General features: G+C 41.7%; 5 protein-coding genes and 1 pseudogene across 5 annotated transcripts; 3 read left to right on the plus strand and 3 right to left on the minus strand.

Moving 5' to 3' along the window:
- Nucleotides 1-805: 805 nt before the first annotated feature.
- LOC115054447 (odorant receptor 131-2-like) lies at nt 806-1,762 on the minus strand. The gene has a single exon (XM_029519691.1). It carries the CDS (start codon nt 1,760-1,762, stop codon nt 806-808), a length of 957 nt encoding a protein of 318 aa, XP_029375551.1.
- A 1,644-nt stretch (nt 1,763-3,406) lies between these two features.
- On the minus strand, nt 3,407-4,354 carry LOC115054448 (odorant receptor 131-2-like). The gene has a single exon (XM_029519692.1). It carries the CDS (start codon nt 4,352-4,354, stop codon nt 3,407-3,409), a length of 948 nt encoding a protein of 315 aa, XP_029375552.1.
- Nucleotides 4,355-6,454: 2,100 nt separating this feature from the next.
- Nucleotides 6,455-7,444, minus strand: LOC115054449 (odorant receptor 131-2-like). The gene has a single exon (XM_029519693.1). The coding sequence runs from the start codon at nt 7,442-7,444 to the stop codon at nt 6,455-6,457; it is 990 nt and encodes a 329-aa protein (XP_029375553.1).
- A 189-nt stretch (nt 7,445-7,633) lies between these two features.
- Nucleotides 7,634-13,590, plus strand: LOC115054450 (odorant receptor 131-2-like; annotated as a pseudogene).
- Nucleotides 13,591-14,867: 1,277 nt separating this feature from the next.
- LOC115054451 (odorant receptor 131-2-like) lies at nt 14,868-15,803 on the plus strand. The gene has a single exon (XM_029519694.1). The coding sequence runs from the start codon at nt 14,868-14,870 to the stop codon at nt 15,801-15,803; it is 936 nt and encodes a 311-aa protein (XP_029375554.1).
- Nucleotides 15,804-17,367: 1,564 nt separating this feature from the next.
- Nucleotides 17,368-18,282, plus strand: LOC115054452 (odorant receptor 131-2-like). Its single transcript, XM_029519695.1, has one exon. The coding sequence runs from the start codon at nt 17,383-17,385 to the stop codon at nt 18,280-18,282; it is 900 nt and encodes a 299-aa protein (XP_029375555.1). The 5' UTR covers nt 17,368-17,382.
- Nucleotides 18,283-18,665: the final 383 nt, after the last annotated feature.

Here is an 18,665-nt window from a genome sequence, read left to right on the forward strand (position 1 = left end):
ATGAACAGAAGGTTTTCATGTTACAGATCAGAAATAGTGGAAGCATATTAAGTGACAACATTTGACACAAACTGGGAGTGTTTGAACTGACAGCAGAGATACTCCCTGAGGATGGGTCTGAGTGTGAGCGTAAATCAGTGCACTCAGGCATCTGTGCAGAATGTTAATACACAGATAAAGAGTTATGTGTACTATTACGACCCTGCCCAGGCTTGTGGGAATTGAGTAAAGCAGTCGGTTATATATTGTTGATGTGACACTGAGGCTGAGCTGCAGCAGATAGAGTGGCAGAGTGTTTCGAGCCTTCTGGGTTGAAGTGGCTACCATCACTCTGATGTACGAACAAGTGACCGTCACACCAGCTGAGATAAACAGGAAATAGGTGAAAGCTTTCAACGTCTGATCTCGCCACAGACTTCCTCTGCAGCAGAAGTTCGTCATGTGGACTAACCGAAGATATGTTCTCCTGATTAAATCACATATTAGATTGTTTAGTTACACAAAATACAAAACTACGTATTTATGAAGCAATATTCTTTCAAACAGAACAATCCGTTTGCTTGTTATTCTCTGTGAGGGACAACAGTTCAGATGAACTCAGATGAGAGCAGCACACTCACATTGTCAGACTTATTTAATGAATGAAAACAGTCCTTTCAGGAAGTACATATTTAATGGTACATAAACAGACTTAGACGATTACTGTCATCCTGAATAAGTAGCTAGATTTTTTTCTGTATGGGTTTTTGTGTTCAGAAAACATACATTTCATACTTTGTAAGCTGGAGTTTCTGTCTGAAAGCATTCAGTTGAAGTTGTTGTGCTTGTTGAGGAAATGTGAGCCTCTCCCGCACAAGCACAGATTTCCGATGAGCACTGGTCTGATAGTTTGATCTCTGAGGCCATAGATCAGAGCACTCAGACACCTCGGAAGGATACTCAGGCACACAAAGCAGACATTGTAAACCCTAATGAGAGTTAATCTCCCCACACTTCTGCCGATGGCTATAATGATGATGGAGAAGAAGGTGGAGGTGAGAATTAGGCTTAGCTGAAGCAGGTGGAGCAGAAGCGTCTGTAGAGCTTTTCTGGCTGAGGCTTTGTCTGCTGAGGCCGACCTGGCTACCAGAGCTACTCCGATGTAGGAGACTAAGATGGCTGCACCTGCTGACAGGAAAACTGTGATGGCATATGCTGTTTCAAAGTCATTAAAGATGGGCGCAGCAAAAATGGTTTCTTTGGAGCATATATTGGTAAGTTGTACATTAACAGGCATTTTGGTGAACACATATAACAGGATAAAAAATCGAGTGAGGATGTGAACAACACTAAAGGCCCAGACCAGAGCGATGGCCATGCCTGTGCTTTTCGTGGTGAAAACTGTTGCATGTCTCAGTGGATAGCATACAGCTACGTATCTTTCCAGTGACATCACAACCAGAGTCAGTGGGGAGATTGTAGCTGTGAAAACTGAGAGCAGAACAAAAACACCACAAACATAATATGTGACTTTTATTCGTAAAGATGCTAGTAAGTAAAGCATAATGTTTGATACCAGATGAGCAGTATCTGCAAAGAGCAAGTTGAACAACAGGATGTAACGGGATGTCTCGCAAAACACCCGTTTACTCCTTAAAGTGAACAACAAAACAGCGCTGATGTAGAGGAAGCAGCAACTCGACCCCACAGCCAGCGTACCAAACAACAACCGCTCCTGTGACGCCTGATACTGCACCACACTGCTGATATTAGCCAGCAACATCACAGAAGGATATTTGAAGAGCAAACACTCTGCTACAATCACCCTTTTAACGTCGATAACTCGTCCATCACAACAAAGGAGTTAGGGAAATATTCATCAGTACAAACGCTGCAAGACCAAATGATTCATCCGTTTTGCCGTGAAGTCAGGAAGTCATGTCTTTTTCCCCCACTGCTGAGCACCTCAGTTTTTTTCTGCAGGTGGTTTTATCCTGATGCAGGGCAGCGTGACACGTCATGGTCCTCAAATTAGAAATGAGTGATGTCATCTCTGCTCCATCATCTCCCTGACACTTATTTTTTTAACAGCCATCTCTGGTCTTTATCTCAACGCCTTATACAATACAAACTACCTTCACCAAAGGCAGTATCATTCAGTATCAACATTTAACAATTTTGTGCATGACTGACAAAGAGGCCAATCATTCAGTGCACTTAAATTATTTTGTTTCTTCATAAAGTCTTTTGATGAATGTCATATTTTATAATAATTGGGAAAGGGCTGCTGCAATAACTGAAAAAATGGTATAATGCCAGAGATGCTTCAACATCTCAAGAAAGCAACAACAGCTGTTTGTCTCTAAACAATTAAAATTAAGGACAGAAACACAGAGCTCTTTATTGTGCTAACTCAGGATCTGGAAACACATTCTAGTGTTATCAATCAGTTGACAACTGTCATAATCATAACTTCTTCTGTTTGCATTGATTGAACTTTTCTCAGTTTTTATTGTTACACCATGATGGGAGGGGGGAGATTCACAAACACAAGCAGAGAACCCCAAAGAAGCTTGAGGATGAAACTAATATAAATCCAGACTGGAGACAAAGTGCTCAATAATTCATGTTCATCATAATTGTGATAAAAATGTAATGTGTTTCTAATCAGCACTGTAACCCAATCCAACCGGTCGATGCAGACCCCCGGCCTGGTTCTGCCCGAGGTCTCTGCCTCTTAAAGGAAGTTTTTCCTGCTCATCGGGGGATCTGTTGGTCTCTTTAAATCATTTTATAAAGAGTTTGGTCCAGACCTGCTCTGTATGTAAAGTGCCTTGATGTAACTTTGTTATGATTTTGCGTGATATAAATAAATCTGATTTGATTTGATTTGATTTAATATCATCTTAATGTGGAACGCTGGATACATGAGCTGTACTTTCCAAATTCTGCTGTATGTATGTGTTAGAGTTTTGGAAATGATTTAATTTACAGTAGTTTCAATATAGCTTTGCATGCTTTTTCATGCTCTTTGAATCATTTCATACCTGCTCTTTATGGCTTAACTGGCCCTGAAATATGAAATGAAAGGAATGCAGGAATTCATAAAACCAGTGGAAGGGTTTCAGGTGTCTCAGTTAACCAGCTTCTTTATCTTTCTGTACCTCCAACATGTCATACAAAGAAAGATGGAAACACCAAGACTGAGTTTTTAACGCACAATACTGGAGCTAAATCCACTTAATACCAAGCAGACTGCTGAAGCCTCATATCAGCTGAATTACTTAAAATGAGTCACCCACTTCTATGATAAAGCATTAAGGAGAGATCTGTTCAGAGCAATTATGACCTGGAGGACAAATCATAAAATCAGGAGCAGGGCTAAACACAAAGGTGTCTTTTTTAAGCTTCAGTCCAACATGAGACCTCAGACTTGGCCTGGAAAAGTCTTGAGTTTCAGGTGACAGCAGAGGTGATAGAGGAGGACCGGTCTGAGGGTCTGGTCTCTGATGCCATAGATCAGAGCACTCAGACATCTGGGAAAGATGACAATACACACATATACAACAATGTGAACATGGACCAAAAATAACCTATTTAAGGCCTTTGAGATAGCGAAGATGAATAAGGTCTGTACGGTCGAGACCAGACTGAGGCCGAGCTGCAGCAGATGGAGCAGCAGAGTGTTTCGAGCCTTCTGGGCTGAAGCTCTGTCTGTGGAGGCCGATCGGGCGGCTACCATCACTCCGATGTACGAACAAGTGACCGTCACACCAGCTGAGATAAACAGGAAATAAGTATAGACTCTGTCATAGTGACGAGCCGACGAGCTGAGCAGCATGTTGCTTTTGTCACAATATTCTTTCATCTGTAAACTTTGATGATCTTCAAATGGAAAAGCTAACAGTAAACACACTCGTGTGAAGACATTTAGAGAACTGAAAAGCCAAACTCCACCAATTGCCACCCCTGTGTTCCTGACGGTGATGATGGCAGCGTGTCTCAGCGGGTGACACACAGCGACATATCTCTCCACAGACATCACCACCAGGGTGAGAGGGGAGATGTCATGTGTGAGATTAGCAAGCATGCTCAGAACGCCACACACCGGATATGCCAGTCTGATTCTGCAGGCGGCGATCAGATAGAGGAGCTGACTCTGTACCAGCTGAGCTGTATCTGCAAAAAGGAGGTTAAACAGCAGAATGTAGCGGGGCGTTTCATAAAACACAGCTGTTCTCCTTAAGGTGTATAACAGTGTCCCGTTAAGGAAGAGGAACACAAAACATGGTACTGTAGTGACAGTGGAAAAAATCTGTCTTTCTAGAATACCCCGCTCTGTGAAGGTCGTCTGGGATTGAGTTGTATTTGACATCTGCTCATAAAATAATTTCAGGGACAGAAAAAGTACAAAGCACCGAATGCAACCGGACAGCAAAAACAGAAGGAATCTTGTTCTGTTTGCATTGAGAGAGCAGTCCATATATGCCATAATATTTACATCACAAAGCCTAAAGTCCACATCCTCTTTAAGCAGTCAAGGACGAGCTTGTCTTCATGTGAGTGGAGCTCCTCTGCAGGTCTGCCTGCTCCACACACTGTTTAAAGTCTGTCTACCAACTCCTCCCTGATGTCCACATCCACGTCATCAAATTAACTTTAGAAAATTAGCAATTATGATGATTTGACACACAACTTAAAGCTGAAGTGAATTCTTTGGTTTGGACACTTTCATTACACTGCAACCACTTTGGTACTGTTCGTATTATTGTGTCCAGATGAAGCCTTTATTACTTTTTGCAGCAGACTAACCCTAACCCAACCTGAGCTGCTAAAGTAGTCATACCCCTTGAAATTTTCCACTTTTTGTCACGTTTTCCGTGCTTTGTTACGACCACAAACAATTATATTTTATTGGAATTTTATGTGAAAGACCAACACAAAGTGGCACAAAACTGTGAAGTACAAAGAAAATTATACATGATTTTATTCATGTACTTTTTTTTTTTTTTACAAATAAATAAAAAAACTGAAAAGTGCAGTGTGCAAAGGAATTCAGCCTCCTTTTCTCTGAGTGCAACCAGTTGCCTTCAGAAGTTGCCTGATGATTGCTGAATGATCAAATATTGACCAATGTGTGTAATCTAATCTCCGTACAAATTCAGTTGTTCTGTGATGGCCTCAGAGAACATTGGGAAGCAAACAGCATCAAGAAGTTTAAAGCAGGGTCAGAATATAAAAAGATTTCCCAAGCTTTGAGCATCTCACAGAGCACTGTTCAATCCACCATCTGGAAATAGAGTACAGCACACCTGCAGACCTACCAGGGCACGGCCGTCCACTTAACTCACAAGCCCAACATGAAGAGCAGTGATCTGAGGTGCAGCCAGGAGGCTCATGGGGACGCTGGACGCATTCTCTGGGGGTGCTTCTCTTCAGCAGGGACAGGGAGGATGGATGGATGGAGCTAGATCCAGGGCAATCTTTGAAGAAAACCTGTTGGAGTCTGCAGAAGATTTGAGACTGGGGCAGAGGTTCACCTTCCAGTAGGACAACAGCACGAAACATAAAGCCGGGCTACAGTGGAATGGTTTAAAACCAAATATATTCATCTGTTAACCTTATCCTGACCTGGGGAGTGGAAGCATTGAGTGTGAGGAGGTTTGTCTCCACATTGGAAAAGAGAAAAAAAAACAAAGAGGGCTCTTCAAAAGCTGCCACTTTCATGTTTAATATCACATCTATATTTACATCTGAATTAAACCAAACACAGGATCTGCTCAAAGGTTAAAAGCGAACTCAAGGACAATGTGCTGTCCCCTAAAAGATCTGAAGACTGTCTGATCCATCACATATTTTACTGCCCTCTTTAGTGGCAGCTGGATATCCTCACGGGAAACTAGCTTGATGACCGTATGCTGTAAATGCTGCAGTTTGTATCATTGTCACGGACATGGATGTGACCTGTTGTGAGACAAATTTGCATTCAGAAACAAGCAGCAAGTGTGCAAATTAAAAATGACATGAATTAATCATCTCTGTGCAAGTTTTGAGATGTAATATTTGTAAAGAAGCTGCTATCAGGAACAATTCTACGTTCAGGCCGTGTGTGTTGTGGTTGAGAAGCAGTGTATCAGTGTATCAGTATTATATATACGTGAAATAAAGTGAAGCTGCAGGAAAAGCAACATTCAGACTTTGGCAGCAGCCTGTGGAGTTTCACCCACTTTCAGTTTGACGTGGCTGTCGGTGTGAACTGATGGTTGCTGTAGGCCTGAATTCACATTAGTTACTTTAACACTGTGTCCTGCAGAATCAGTCAGTAATAAGAGACTTTTGTGTGTGTTTAATTAGTTTATCTACACATTTGCAAACTGTCGGCACAACACAACAATAGGTTTCTGATTCACCTGTAGTGTTACTTGTCCTGTCCAGGTATTTACCAAGGGTAATGTCAGGTTTTCAAAATAATAATCTATGAAGTGATAAGTATGCAGATTTTGGCTTTGGCCTTTTCTGAGAGAACAGTTGAGTGTTTCTGGTGACAGCAGAGGTGGTAAATGAGGACGGGTCTGATTGCCTGATCTCTCAGCCCGTAGATCAGAGTGCTCAGACATCTGGGGAGGATGATGACAAAGATATAAAGAAAGCATTGGATGCTTATTAATGTGATTCTGTCAAGGATCATAGAGATAGCTAAGAGCAGAGAGTTGTGCATAGTTGAGAAGAGAGTGAGGCCGAGCTGCAGCAGATGGAGCAGCAGAGTGTTTCGAGCCTTCTGGGCTGAAGCTCTGTCTGTGGAGGCCGATCGGGCGGCTACCATCACTCCGATGTACGAACAAGTGACCGTCACACCAGCTGAGATAAACACAGAATAGGTGAAAGCTTTCTCATAAAGATCAGACACTGGATTAAGCAACAGGCTTTCTTTGCCACAAAAGTCCTCCATCTGCAGACTCTCCAGCTCTGCAAACGGAAATTCTAAAAGTAAAAAAACTTGAGTGAGAACATTCAGAGAGCTGAAGGTCCAGACCAGAAGGATGGCCACCCCTGTGTTCCTGACGGTGATGATGGCAGCGTGTCTCAGCGGGTAACACACAGCGACATATCTCTCCACAGACATCATCATCAGGGTGAGAGGGGAGATCACAGAAATGAGACCACCCATCATGCTGAGAAAACCACAAACTGGATACGTCAGCCTGATTCTGCAGGCAGCGATCAGATACATTAACTGACTGTGTGCTAGAAGAACTGTGTCGGCAAAAAGGAGGTTATACAGCAGAACATAACGGGCTGTTTCACAAAACACTGGTTTACTCCTCAGGGTGAACAACAGCGTGCCATTGATGAAGAGGAACACACAGCAGGGGACTGTAGACAGAAGAGAAAACAGCACTAATGACACTAAACTCTGAAGCTCCTTTCCAACTGTGATGTTGGTCTGAGACTGATTTGCAAACATTTTAGACAAATAACCTGTTGATGCAACACAAGCACGAACAGTTTTTCAGTTAGACTCGGTCTTATGAACTCAGTCTTCACACCCACTTCAGGGCTGGCTGACGTGCCCATGATGTCATTAATTTCCCACAATATTCTAAGTTCCTGTCACATCCCCTTCATGCCGTTCATGTCCACTGTTGACATTTTGATGGACAAAGTTTGTTCTCAGCGCGGAACAAAAGAGGACAGTTAATGATGTCAGCCAAATTTGATTAAAATTCACAGATCAGAGTGTTTTCAGAATAAAATAAACCCTAACTTCCAGTTTTGGAGGTCTGACTAATGGAAAGACTATTTGAATGTGGCTCACTGGACCAATGAAAGGTACAACAGTTAGTTTGACAGATTGTTACCATGGTAACAGAGTCAATGGTTTCCATTTTTATGATTGCTTTTATCGTGACCACGCTTCACACATATTAATGTTGTACCTTTATGTTCATCTTTCTGACACTGAAACAGATCGTAAACACGATCTTTGGGCCGACGAGTGGACGGTGAACAGACTGAATGACCCGACGGATTCAAAGTGAGAGAGTCCAAAACGAGTCACAAAAGGAGGGAACTGCTGTTGTGAGATTCTTGTAGCATTTATTTTGTTATCATTCATCCATCCATCTTCCTCTGATCTGTTTCCGGGTCACGGGGGGTTCTGTTGCCAAACCCAGGTCACCCTGGACAGGTCTCCAGTCCTTCACAGGGTTTATTGTGTTATATTTTAGCCAAATATCTGTGAATTCAACTCAGAAGTAAAGGTATCTGGAATATAAATGATATGAAGTCCACCTGCAGAAGTTCCATCAAAGATTTAATAGAAAAGACCTTTTTCTTTGCAGGAATTTAAAATCACAGTAACTGCCATTCAAACAGCCTACTTTCTGTTCCGGTCTGTTTAATATGTAATAAAAAATAAACAAAAACAGTCTTAGTTTCAGGTCATTGGAAGTCGGACTAACTTTTCTGTCAAAGGAGTTGCATGATATTGTTGTTATGGAAATATTGTTTTTAGTTTGTTGAACCTCTCAGAAGTATTCATGACACAAATGAGTCAATCTCCTGATGACTCATTTGCCTCCATCAAATGTTTAAACCTTCACTCATTAATGTTTTCAGTAAATATTGATGTCATTCATTTCTCCAGAGTGTTTACAGATCCATTATCAGGGGGTGATGATGATTATGTCAAAGTTTAACAAACACAAAGAATTAAACTGAGAAAACTTAAGTTTCCATTATAAAAACTTTAGTGAAGTATCAAAATTAAACATTTATTCCTGACAAGACTTGAATAAAGCAGCTGTCCTCCAACCGTTTATCTTTTCTGTTTATTCTCCTTCATTTAACACATGCATACAAAAGACTCCCATTAAACAATTATTGTTGTTTGTCAGACTGATGTGTTGATAGATTGAACTGTCAGCGTTTCCTCCAAACAGAAGAGTTTTGTATCACTTTGTGATTCTTTATTCATTTTATTGGTTATCTGATCTCTTGTCATTTTCATAATTTAATCGTTTTCTAAATCCATCTGGATTGGAGGGGGTGACCTTTGACCTCCTGGGTCTTTGTCTTTTTGACTGTTTAGGAACAGAAGACTTTCACATTATGTCTTTATGCTACAGACTGAGCTGAAGACAGTAAACTTAAAATGGCTAAATTTCACTTTGGTCAACAAATAGTTGTTCAGTTTTCTTTTCTGCTCAGTCAGTTTTGGAAGGTTCCTTAATTGGCACAGAGTGAAATCCGCCCCGGCTGGCTGAGTCTCCTGAGGACTCATTTAGACACATTAAATATTCAAAGCATCATGACCTGTTGTTTGTGGAAATATTGAGAAATTACTTTTGGGATTAATCAGTTTACATTTGGATAAGAGAGAAAATGTAAATGCTAGAAAATTTATGCACACATTTTCCTTTTTGCAATCTTTTTCACAGGCACCTTTACAGACCTAAAATGTAGTTTTTGATGTTTATTTAGTCATATTGCTGTTGCAGTCTTTAAATAAGTACAGTACTATGTACATTACCAACAAAAGTTTGGACACACTTTCCTCTTTATTCAAATGGTAGTATGTCCAAACTATTTAATGAAAACTTGATTTGATTTCATTATAATGTGTATCTTTAGATTTTCTGTGTAAATCATCAAAAATATCCTTTTAGTTGCAGCTCAGTAAAAGTGGGACTAATTTTCCTGTTTAATGAGATCTGTTAATGGTTTTTAGGAAATATTGTTCTAGTTTGTTGAAACTCTCAGAGGTGTCAGTGAGAGAAGTCCCCATCTCAGACTGAATCCCCTGAGAACTCATTTGGACTGATTAAATATTTAAACCCTCAGTCATTTGTATTTCTAGTAAATGTTGGTGGAACTAATTCCTCCTGTGGGTGTTTGAGCTCTTATGGGGGGGAAGGAAGCAAACAAGTCCAAAGTGAAAAGAGTTTAAACTTGAATTTTTGTTCAGTAGACACATTTACTGTTTACAGTGACTCAGTTTTTCTCTTCAATATTTGAAACTTCCAAATGAAGGTGTGATGGCCCATTTTAATGCTGCAAAATTAATTATCGGAACCATAGAAGAACATTTCACTCTCCATTTCACACAAAATTATGTTAAGGATAAGAAGAAGAAGAAGGAGAATATGTTTACTAAGCCTGAGCCCAGTAAAAAGATTAGAACAACAAGAAGCACAAATAATGTGTTAAACATGATTGAAAATGATCTGATTATACTGAAGAGCAGCAGTAAGATGCATTAAAAGACAGTTTCATTTGAGGAAGCCTGTAGTGACCAGCAGGCCTTCTTCACAATCACTCAGTGTGTTGGACCTGTCTGTCATTCACCTCAGCAATATGAAGCTGCGGGGTCCACTCTGTTCGTTCAGAGACCTCCACTCTTTCCTGACCTTTGACCTTTGACCCCAAAGTCCACCCCTCTGGGTTGGACCTTACCTTAGACCACCACAAAAAGGGGGGCAATAAAATGGAGAAAAATAAAAATTGACTGAGTACTCCAACAGACTGTGTGACAACTTTACAGGCTTTGCATTCCACATTGGTCTGAACAGTGTGGACCCTTTCATGGCATCGAGGTCATGATGAGATGACGTGATGAACAGGAAGTTGGTGTGAGCACAAATCTGATTAACATTTTAGGATGTCAGGAAGCTCTTTCAATTAGCAACATTGTTCATGTGTTGGTCGTAGAGTTGTTTGTTAATCAGACTTCAATATCAGCAGCTCACAGGGCTATTTTCTGTTTGCAAATCAGTCTCAGACCAACATCACGGTTGGAAAGGAGCTGTTTTCTCTTCTGTCTACTGTTTTGTGAAACAGCCCGTTATGTTCTGCTGTATAACTTCCTTTTTGCCAACACAGTCAGTTCATGAGTGCAAATGAAAGACTTCTGCTCCGACAGAGCTGTGTTGGTTAATCCGGTCTCTAACCTGTATCAGAAAGCTTTCACCTATTCTGTGTTTATCTCTCACTTGTTCGTACATCGGAGTGATGGTAGCCGCCCGATCAGCCTCCACAGACAGAGCTTCAGCCCAGAAGGCTCGAAACACTCCATCTGCTGCAGCTCGGCCTCACTCTCTGCTCAACTACGCACAAATTCTGCTCTTAGCTATCTCTAAAATTCGAACACATTCTGAACATTATTTGTGCGCATCCAGATAGTTATTTATGTGAATGTGACCCTCCTCCCCAGATGTCTGAGTGCTTCAATCTACGGCCTCAGACATCAGACCGTTCCATCTCTGCTGTCTGTCTGTCTCAGTAGATCTAGAATGTGTTTGCTGGAATACATTCAAGTTTTAGAGAATGAAAGTTTCATGTATTTATTTCATCCTGACTGTATTACTGTAACTCTCCTGTCTGAACAGATTCCTGCTGCAGCAAAATGTTTCTGAGTCAATCACACAATCACATATGACATTTCACATCTTTGTACTGGCTTCCATCTGATTTTAAAATCTGGTGTAAAATGTCAGTTGTCAGTGTTTGACTGTTTAACTTTTTCGTGGCCTCAGCCCTCCAGTCTGTTCCTGTCTGATTTCTATTTGGTGAAGGAGGATACTGTAACCTACGTTGAATGATACATTTAAAAGAACTAAATGTGAGTCAGCAGCCAACAATAAGTCTTCTGTAACTTTAACACTGGTCTGTTTGAAAGCCAGAAATAACTATACTATACTATATCTATGTTCATAAAGGTTTTCAGTTGACTTTATCAATAACATGAGACAAAACACAAAAAAAGTTTGGTCTGATTAAGTCAGAGGCGAAAAAGTGGTCCACAGGTTCTAATTACAATAACAGAAAATCAGGTATTCATACACGTGTTTTGTTGTGTTGAAATCACTGTCAGGTCAGTTAATTATGGTTAAAGTTAAAGATAGATAAGAATTGATGGTTCAGAGATCAAAACAAGATGTTGATGAGTAAGAAGCTGTGAATTTTTACTTCCGTGCACAATCTCCCCCAAAAATCAGTTGATTTAAATATGTGAAGAATACAGTGAGTCTCCAGCTCCACCTAAACGCAGTTCAAAGAAACACTGAAATCCCCCAAATAGTCCTACAAACAACACAGAACTATTTTTGGGAATAAAGTAAGTGAACATCTATCAGCTGATCACATCTGACTGTTGCAACAAAAAATGAGACCGGAGTATAAAAGAAGAACATGATTGAGTTCTAATTTCTGTTGTTCTGTCCACATTAAGTCTGAATCTCAGACTTTGTGTAGCTGCAGGAGGAAAATCATTTAAAATGAAATGTGTCAGTTTCATTCGTGTGAAACCTGAAGCCTGTCTTTATGACAGGGTGAGTGTCTCTGATGGACCAATGGGACAGTCTTTAATGCCAAACTGTCCCTGCAACAAAGAGACAAATGTCTTTGACAGACATTTGGCGGACTGTAAGCATGTGGTCATGTGATGCTGTCACATGAAGTGGGTGTGAGGACAGAGCTCATATAGACAGTGTGAGGATAGACTGAGCAGGAAAAGCAGCTCAGCTCACGGAGGAGCAAGCTGGAGTTCAGATGATTGGTGTGAACTGAGCCGTCAGCAGATCTTCACAAACTGGAGAAAACTAACTGTCTTAGTGTACAGGAACATCAGGAGGTTCATGTCCGAAATGTGTCTTTAAAATGTCATCTGGAAAAGAGTCTGTGGCCAACGGCACAGCTGGCCATCAGTATCAGGGGATCCTGGAGAGAGCGCTGTTCTCCACACTGACTACAGTCCCCTGCTGTGTGTTCCTCTTCATCAACGGGACCATGTTGTTCACCCTGAGGAGTAAACCAGTGTTTTACGAAACCCCCCGTTATGTTCTGCTGTTTAACCTTCTTTTTGCCGACACTGTACAGATGACTCTGAGCCAGTTAATGTATGTGATCGCTGCCTGCAGAATCAGGCTGACATACCCGGTCTGTGGTTTTCTCAGCATGATTGCTGACCTCACAAATGAAGTGTCTCCTCTCACCCTGGTGGTGATGTCTGTGGAGAGATATGTCGCTGTGTGTTACCCGCTGAGACACGCTGCCATCATCACCGTCAGGAACACAGGGGTGGCCATCCTTCTGGTCTGGACTTTCTGCTCTCTGAATGTTCTCACTCGAGTTGTTTTACTTTTAGAATTTCCATTTGAAGAGCTGGAGAGTCTGCAGATGAAGGACTTCTGCTCCGACATAGCTATGTTGGTTGGGTCCTTGTCTGATCATTATGACAGAGTTTATACATGTTTCTTATTTATATCTGCCACTGTGGCCATCACCTCCTCGTACATCGGTGTGATGGTGGCAGCCAGATCGGCCTCCACAGACAGAGCCTCAGCCCAGAAGGCTCGAAACACTCTGCTGCTCCATCTGCTGCAGCTCGGCCTCAGTCTGTCTTCAACCATCTACAATCCGTTACTTGTAGCTCTTTCCAGGGTGGTAAGAAGGTTGGTGTTTGTTCGTGTGCAGAATGTTTTTTATTTGTGTATTTTTATCTTCCCCAGATGTCTGAGTTCTCTGATTTATGGCATCAGAGATCAGACCATCAGACCCATCCTTATCTACCATCTCTGCTGTAAACTCAAACTCCCAGCAGTCACAGCTTGAAGTCTCACTGTAGATTATATCTGAAGCATATTCTTCAGGGCGACTATCATTATTATACAGTAATGCAATGTAATAAATAAAAAGGTTAGACATACCAAAGATCACTTTATTTATGATTGTGATGTCCTCCTTGCTGTGACAGTGAAGTGAGAGTGAGTTTGGATCTCTGGGTTCTTTTCTTTGCTTGCATCAGCCTGAAGGGGCAAAACATCCGATAATAGTACCTGTTATTTCAATGAATGAATGAATAAATTATAGTATTGCAGAATCTGCTCTGCTCTCAAGCACTTGCATATCAAATCATCCACCAGCATTTCTTTGTCTGTTTTTTTCTGCAGATAAATGTAGTTAGAAACAAAAGTATCTTCTGAATAGTATGAAAAGTATGAAAGATTGATTTCTAAAGCCTCTGACGAAAAGGTGGGTGGGGGTGTTAAACATGGCAGGCGGTGATTCTGGGGCAAAGAGAAACAGACATTGAAACAAACAAATACACCATAAAATATAAAGATAAACAGGGTTGATTGGGGCCAGTGGCTGACAGCTCAGGTGTCTGATTCACTGAAAAAGCTTTGTTATCAGGCTCATGTTCTTCAAACACACCAAAGTCTGACCAGGGATTGTTTAGTGAGCTGCTGCAGGCCTCGGCCTCGCTGTGAAGCTCCGCCATGAAACCACCAACCCCCTCAAGAATAAACTGAACCCATCAAAAGAAACAGTTCCATAAAAAAGGAAGGAAATCTGAATGAATTACAAGTAGAACAGCCAGGCAGAGCCTTAGACTGGAAGTCTGCCACAGTGCCCCCCAACACAAATAGAGCCAAATAACTGAACATACCTTTCAGACAGATCAGCAGGAAAACTGAAAATAAGACAAAGTGTCACAACAGCTGTCCCCCCTTCCTGTCCAGAAGAGGACATTCACGACCCCTTTGGCTTGTCCCCATGGACAGGGACCAGCTTGTTGTGTAATAGTGACAGACACATTACATCAGATGAATGACTGTGTAACCACGGTGACAGCTATTGTATCATGTGAGCAGGTCACGAGGACAGAGCTCATAATTTGTGCACGAGGATCAGCAGACCTACAGAACATTTCTGCCTCGTGCAGATGAAGAGCAGCTGAACAGGGACCTGCTCTGGGGGGTCTGTGATGCTTCAGGCCTCTGACTTTAAAATATGTTGGATTGAAACTGTTTCAGAGATTTTCTGTCCTTTGTATTGCAGTCACATCAGCAGGTTAATATTTGACGTGTCTTCAGTGCTTCTCTATGATGTTGTACACAACTCAGCTCCACAGTAACATCACTGTTGAGTTGCAATTTCAGGGGTTATTGGAGCGGCTGATAATCTCCACTCTGACTACAGTGCTGTGTTGTGTGTTCCTCTTCATTAATGTCACCATGTTGTTCACCCTGAGGAGCAAACCAGTGTTTCTGGAGACCTCCCGGTACGTCCTCCTTTATAATCTCCTTTTTGCAGACACAGCCCAGCTGGTCCAGAGTCAGGTCCTGTACCTGCTGGCTGCGTACAGAATCAAACTCACCTATCCTCTGTGTGGCACGCTCAGCCTTTTTGCTAACCTTGTAACTGTAGTGTCTCCTCTCACCCTGGTGGTGATGTCTTTGGAGAGATATGTCGCTGTGTGTTACCCGCTGAGACACGCTGCCATCATCACCGTCAGGAACACAGCGGTGGCCATCCTTCTGGTCTGGACCTTCAGTTCACTTAGTGTCCTCATTCGAGTCTTCCTGCTGCTGCGGTTTCCTTTTGATGATCTGGAGAGCCTGCAGATGACGGACTTCTGCTCGGCCGTAGCGATGCTGCTCGGCCCTTTAGCTGATGATTATGACAAAGCCTACACTTGCATCCTGTTTGTTTCAGCTGGAGTGGCCATTATCTCCTCTTACATCGGTGTGATGGTAGCAGCCAGATTGGCCTCAGCAGACAAATCCTCAGCCAGTAAGGCTCGAAACACTCTATTGCTGCATCTGGTGCAGCTTGGCCTCAGTCTGTCTTCAACCATATTCAATCCATTACTGGCAGTCCTCTCAAGAGTCATACCAAGACTTCTGTTGGTGCGCATAGTTAATGTTTTTTATGTGTGTATTGTCATCTCCCCCAGATGTCTGACCTCTCTGATCTACGGGCTTAGAGATCAGACCATCAGGCCCGTCCTCATGTCCCATCTGTGCTGTCGACACAGCTGAGGCTGAGGAGGGAAGTTTGGACTGTTTCCTTCAAACTGTCTTAAAGCCACTAACCAACTCCACTATCGGGCCAAAAGAGTTTAACTGCACAGCTGCTCTGACAAAATGTGTCTGACCACACTTCATTCACATCATTCAGTAAAGAGAACAAAAGTCTGTACAGGAAGGAGAATCTGTGCTTTATGTAAACTACCTTTCATATGTACGTGTGTGTGTGTGTGTGTGTGTGTGTGCGTCTGTGCTGGTGTTTCACTTCAGCATTTTTTAGAGTTAGGTGGAAGGATTGAGAACAATGAAATGTGTTTCTACTGTAATTTCTGAGTGTGACTCATCAATTCAACAACAAAAAAATTAACTATTTATTTAAGAGAACTGCAGGGAAATCTTTGGTCTAAACTACGATGACACAGGATAGAATGCACATAATGTTTATGAGAGGATTAAATATCTTCACTATCACTAAGTTTATCATGCTCTCAGAAGTTGCTTCCAACCTTCAACTCTATAAATCCAACATTAATGGTGTGAAAGAAGAAGCCCAGGTGATTAAGGAATATGACCAACATTTGGCCTAAACTGAATCTATAATCTGCACTGAGATTCTGTGGAGTACAGAATTAATAGAGTCATATAAAATGAATATATTTAAACACAGTGTTGCACATCTTACTAAATGCTAATAACATTATCTGTCTCTGACAGTTTAATGTCATTATTTGACTTAAAGAATGAGAAATAATAGAAGAGAGAATTATTTCTATCAGACTTAATCAAACAAAGAGAAAAGGGGAAAAGTGCACACATATGCTTACACACTCGTGTACATATATGTGCATATGCATTGATACTGAGACCTCCAGTTTTACCACGACTGAGTATAGTGTTTTGTCAATATATTTCATATGTTGTCATCTTCCCCAGATGATCTGTGATCTTTGGACTCAGAGATCAGAAATCAGGCCGGTCTCATATGTCACTTTTAGGCTTCCATTGTGTTCATTCACTCAGCACACAGCAATTCATTATGTATGAATTTAATTTTCTAAGTTACAGCTTGTCAGTTGTAAATTTTTGTGTTTCTAAGATAAGAAGGTCAAGTTGGGTTAAAGTCTGTCAGTAATTGTTTTTGTTTTTTGTAGTTCTTGTTTGTGTTCACTTTCTAGGATACATTTTATAACTCTAGTTTAATCTGCCTTAAAGACATGAAGATTACTTTAACAAGTTTGCGCTGTTTAAAACTCCATCATGAGGGTGATGACCTCATCTATTCCTGCACTATTAGCCACTGTCCCACATCACAGTGTCACATGAGCAGTGTCATGTGATAAACAGACTGTTGGACAGGTTCTTTCTGCAGATCGTCTCTGTTCAGGGAGACAAGCTGCAGTCGTTCTGCTGATTGTATGCAAGAAAACTGCAGCACCTGGGCTTAAAGGATGTCTTCGTGTAGAGAGAGAGAAACTTATTTAACTTTTCTGTTCCAATGATATCAGCAGGTTGAAACTACACAGCTTTTAAACGCCTCTCTGAAATGTCCAATGCCACTCAGTTGTTTGGACTGGGCTTCCTGGAGAGAGTGATGCTCTCCACTCTGACTACAGTAGCCTGTTATTTTTTCCTGTGCATTAATGTCATCTTGTTGTTCACCCTGAGGAGTAAACTGGTGTTTCGGGAGACGTCTCGGTACATTCTTCTTTACAACCTCCTTTTTGCAGACACTGTACAGATGGCCCTGAGCCAATTACTGTACATCCTTTCAGCCTGTAGAATCATGTTGACGTATCCAGTCTGTGGTTTTCTGGTGATGATCGCCAACCTCACAAATGAAGTGTCTCCTCTCACCCTGGTGGTGATGTCTGTGGAGAGATATGTCGCTGTGTGTTACCCGCTGAGACACGCTGCCATCATCACCGTCAGGAACACAGGGGTGGCCATCCTTCTGGTCTGGACTTTCTGCTCTCTGAATGTTCTCACTCGAGTTGTTTTACTTTTAGAATTTCCATTTGAAGAGCTGGAGAGTCTGCAGATGAAGGACTTTTGTGGAACACTTGTCATGTTTCTCGGGCCCTTATCTGATGATTATGACAGAGCTTATACTTGTTTTGTGTTCCTATCTGCTTCTGTGGCCATAATCTGTTCCTACATTGGAGTTATCATAGCAGCCAGATCAGCCTCTACAGACAAAGTTTCAGCTCATAGAGCCCGAAACACTCTGCTGCTGCATCTGCTGCAGCTCGGCCTCAGTCTGTCTTCAACCATGCATAACTCTTTGCTCATAGCTGTCTCAAAAATTGTTACGAGGACAGTCCTCCTGCGCCTCCTGAATGTTTTTTATGTGTCTATAATCATTCTCCCCCGCTGTCTGAGCGCTCTCATTTACGGGCTCAGAGATAAGACCATACGCCCCATCCTCTTGTACCATCTGTGCTGTTGTTTGAAACTCACAGTTGTCTCAGCGAATGCTGGGGACACTGATTGACACCTTTATTTGTCCTCTATTTCATTTTATTGGACAACACATAATTCTACACCTTTGAATCATTCAAATTCCACTTTGTTTCCAAAGAGCAGTGTAAAGACACCTTTTTAAAGTTTACAGTTTGTGTTTGTAGTATAACGGCAAAATAAAGTCATATTATGTACTTTTCATTTTGTTTTGTTGCTCTTAAAGCTAGTTTTCTGTCCAACTAGACACAGCATGCATTATGAGCTGCAGGAAGTTCAGCTGGACAACCGAGCAGAGAGTCTCTAAATAACCACTCTGTGGTGTTTGGCAGCTCAACCTGCTGCCCCCCAGTGGATGGAAACAATCATTTGGTGCAGATCCTGCCCACACTGGACACACAACTGACTGAGAAGATC

This window comes from Echeneis naucrates, chromosome 14 (assembly GCF_900963305.1).
Source record: "Echeneis naucrates chromosome 14, fEcheNa1.1, whole genome shotgun sequence".
NCBI lineage: Eukaryota > Metazoa > Chordata > Actinopteri > Carangiformes > Echeneidae > Echeneis > Echeneis naucrates.

Coding starts and splice junctions, on each gene's coding strand:
- LOC115054447 (XM_029519691.1), bottom strand. CDS start 1,762: ATGTTGCTGGCTAATATCAGCAGTGTGGTGCAGTATCAGGCGTCACAG.
- LOC115054448 (XM_029519692.1), bottom strand. CDS start 4,354: ATGTCAAATACAACTCAATCCCAGACGACCTTCACAGAGCGGGGTATT.
- LOC115054449 (XM_029519693.1), bottom strand. CDS start 7,444: ATGTTTGCAAATCAGTCTCAGACCAACATCACAGTTGGAAAGGAGCTT.
- LOC115054451 (XM_029519694.1), top strand. CDS start 14,868: ATGTTGTACACAACTCAGCTCCACAGTAACATCACTGTTGAGTTGCAA.
- LOC115054452 (XM_029519695.1), top strand. CDS start 17,383: ATGCTCTCCACTCTGACTACAGTAGCCTGTTATTTTTTCCTGTGCATT.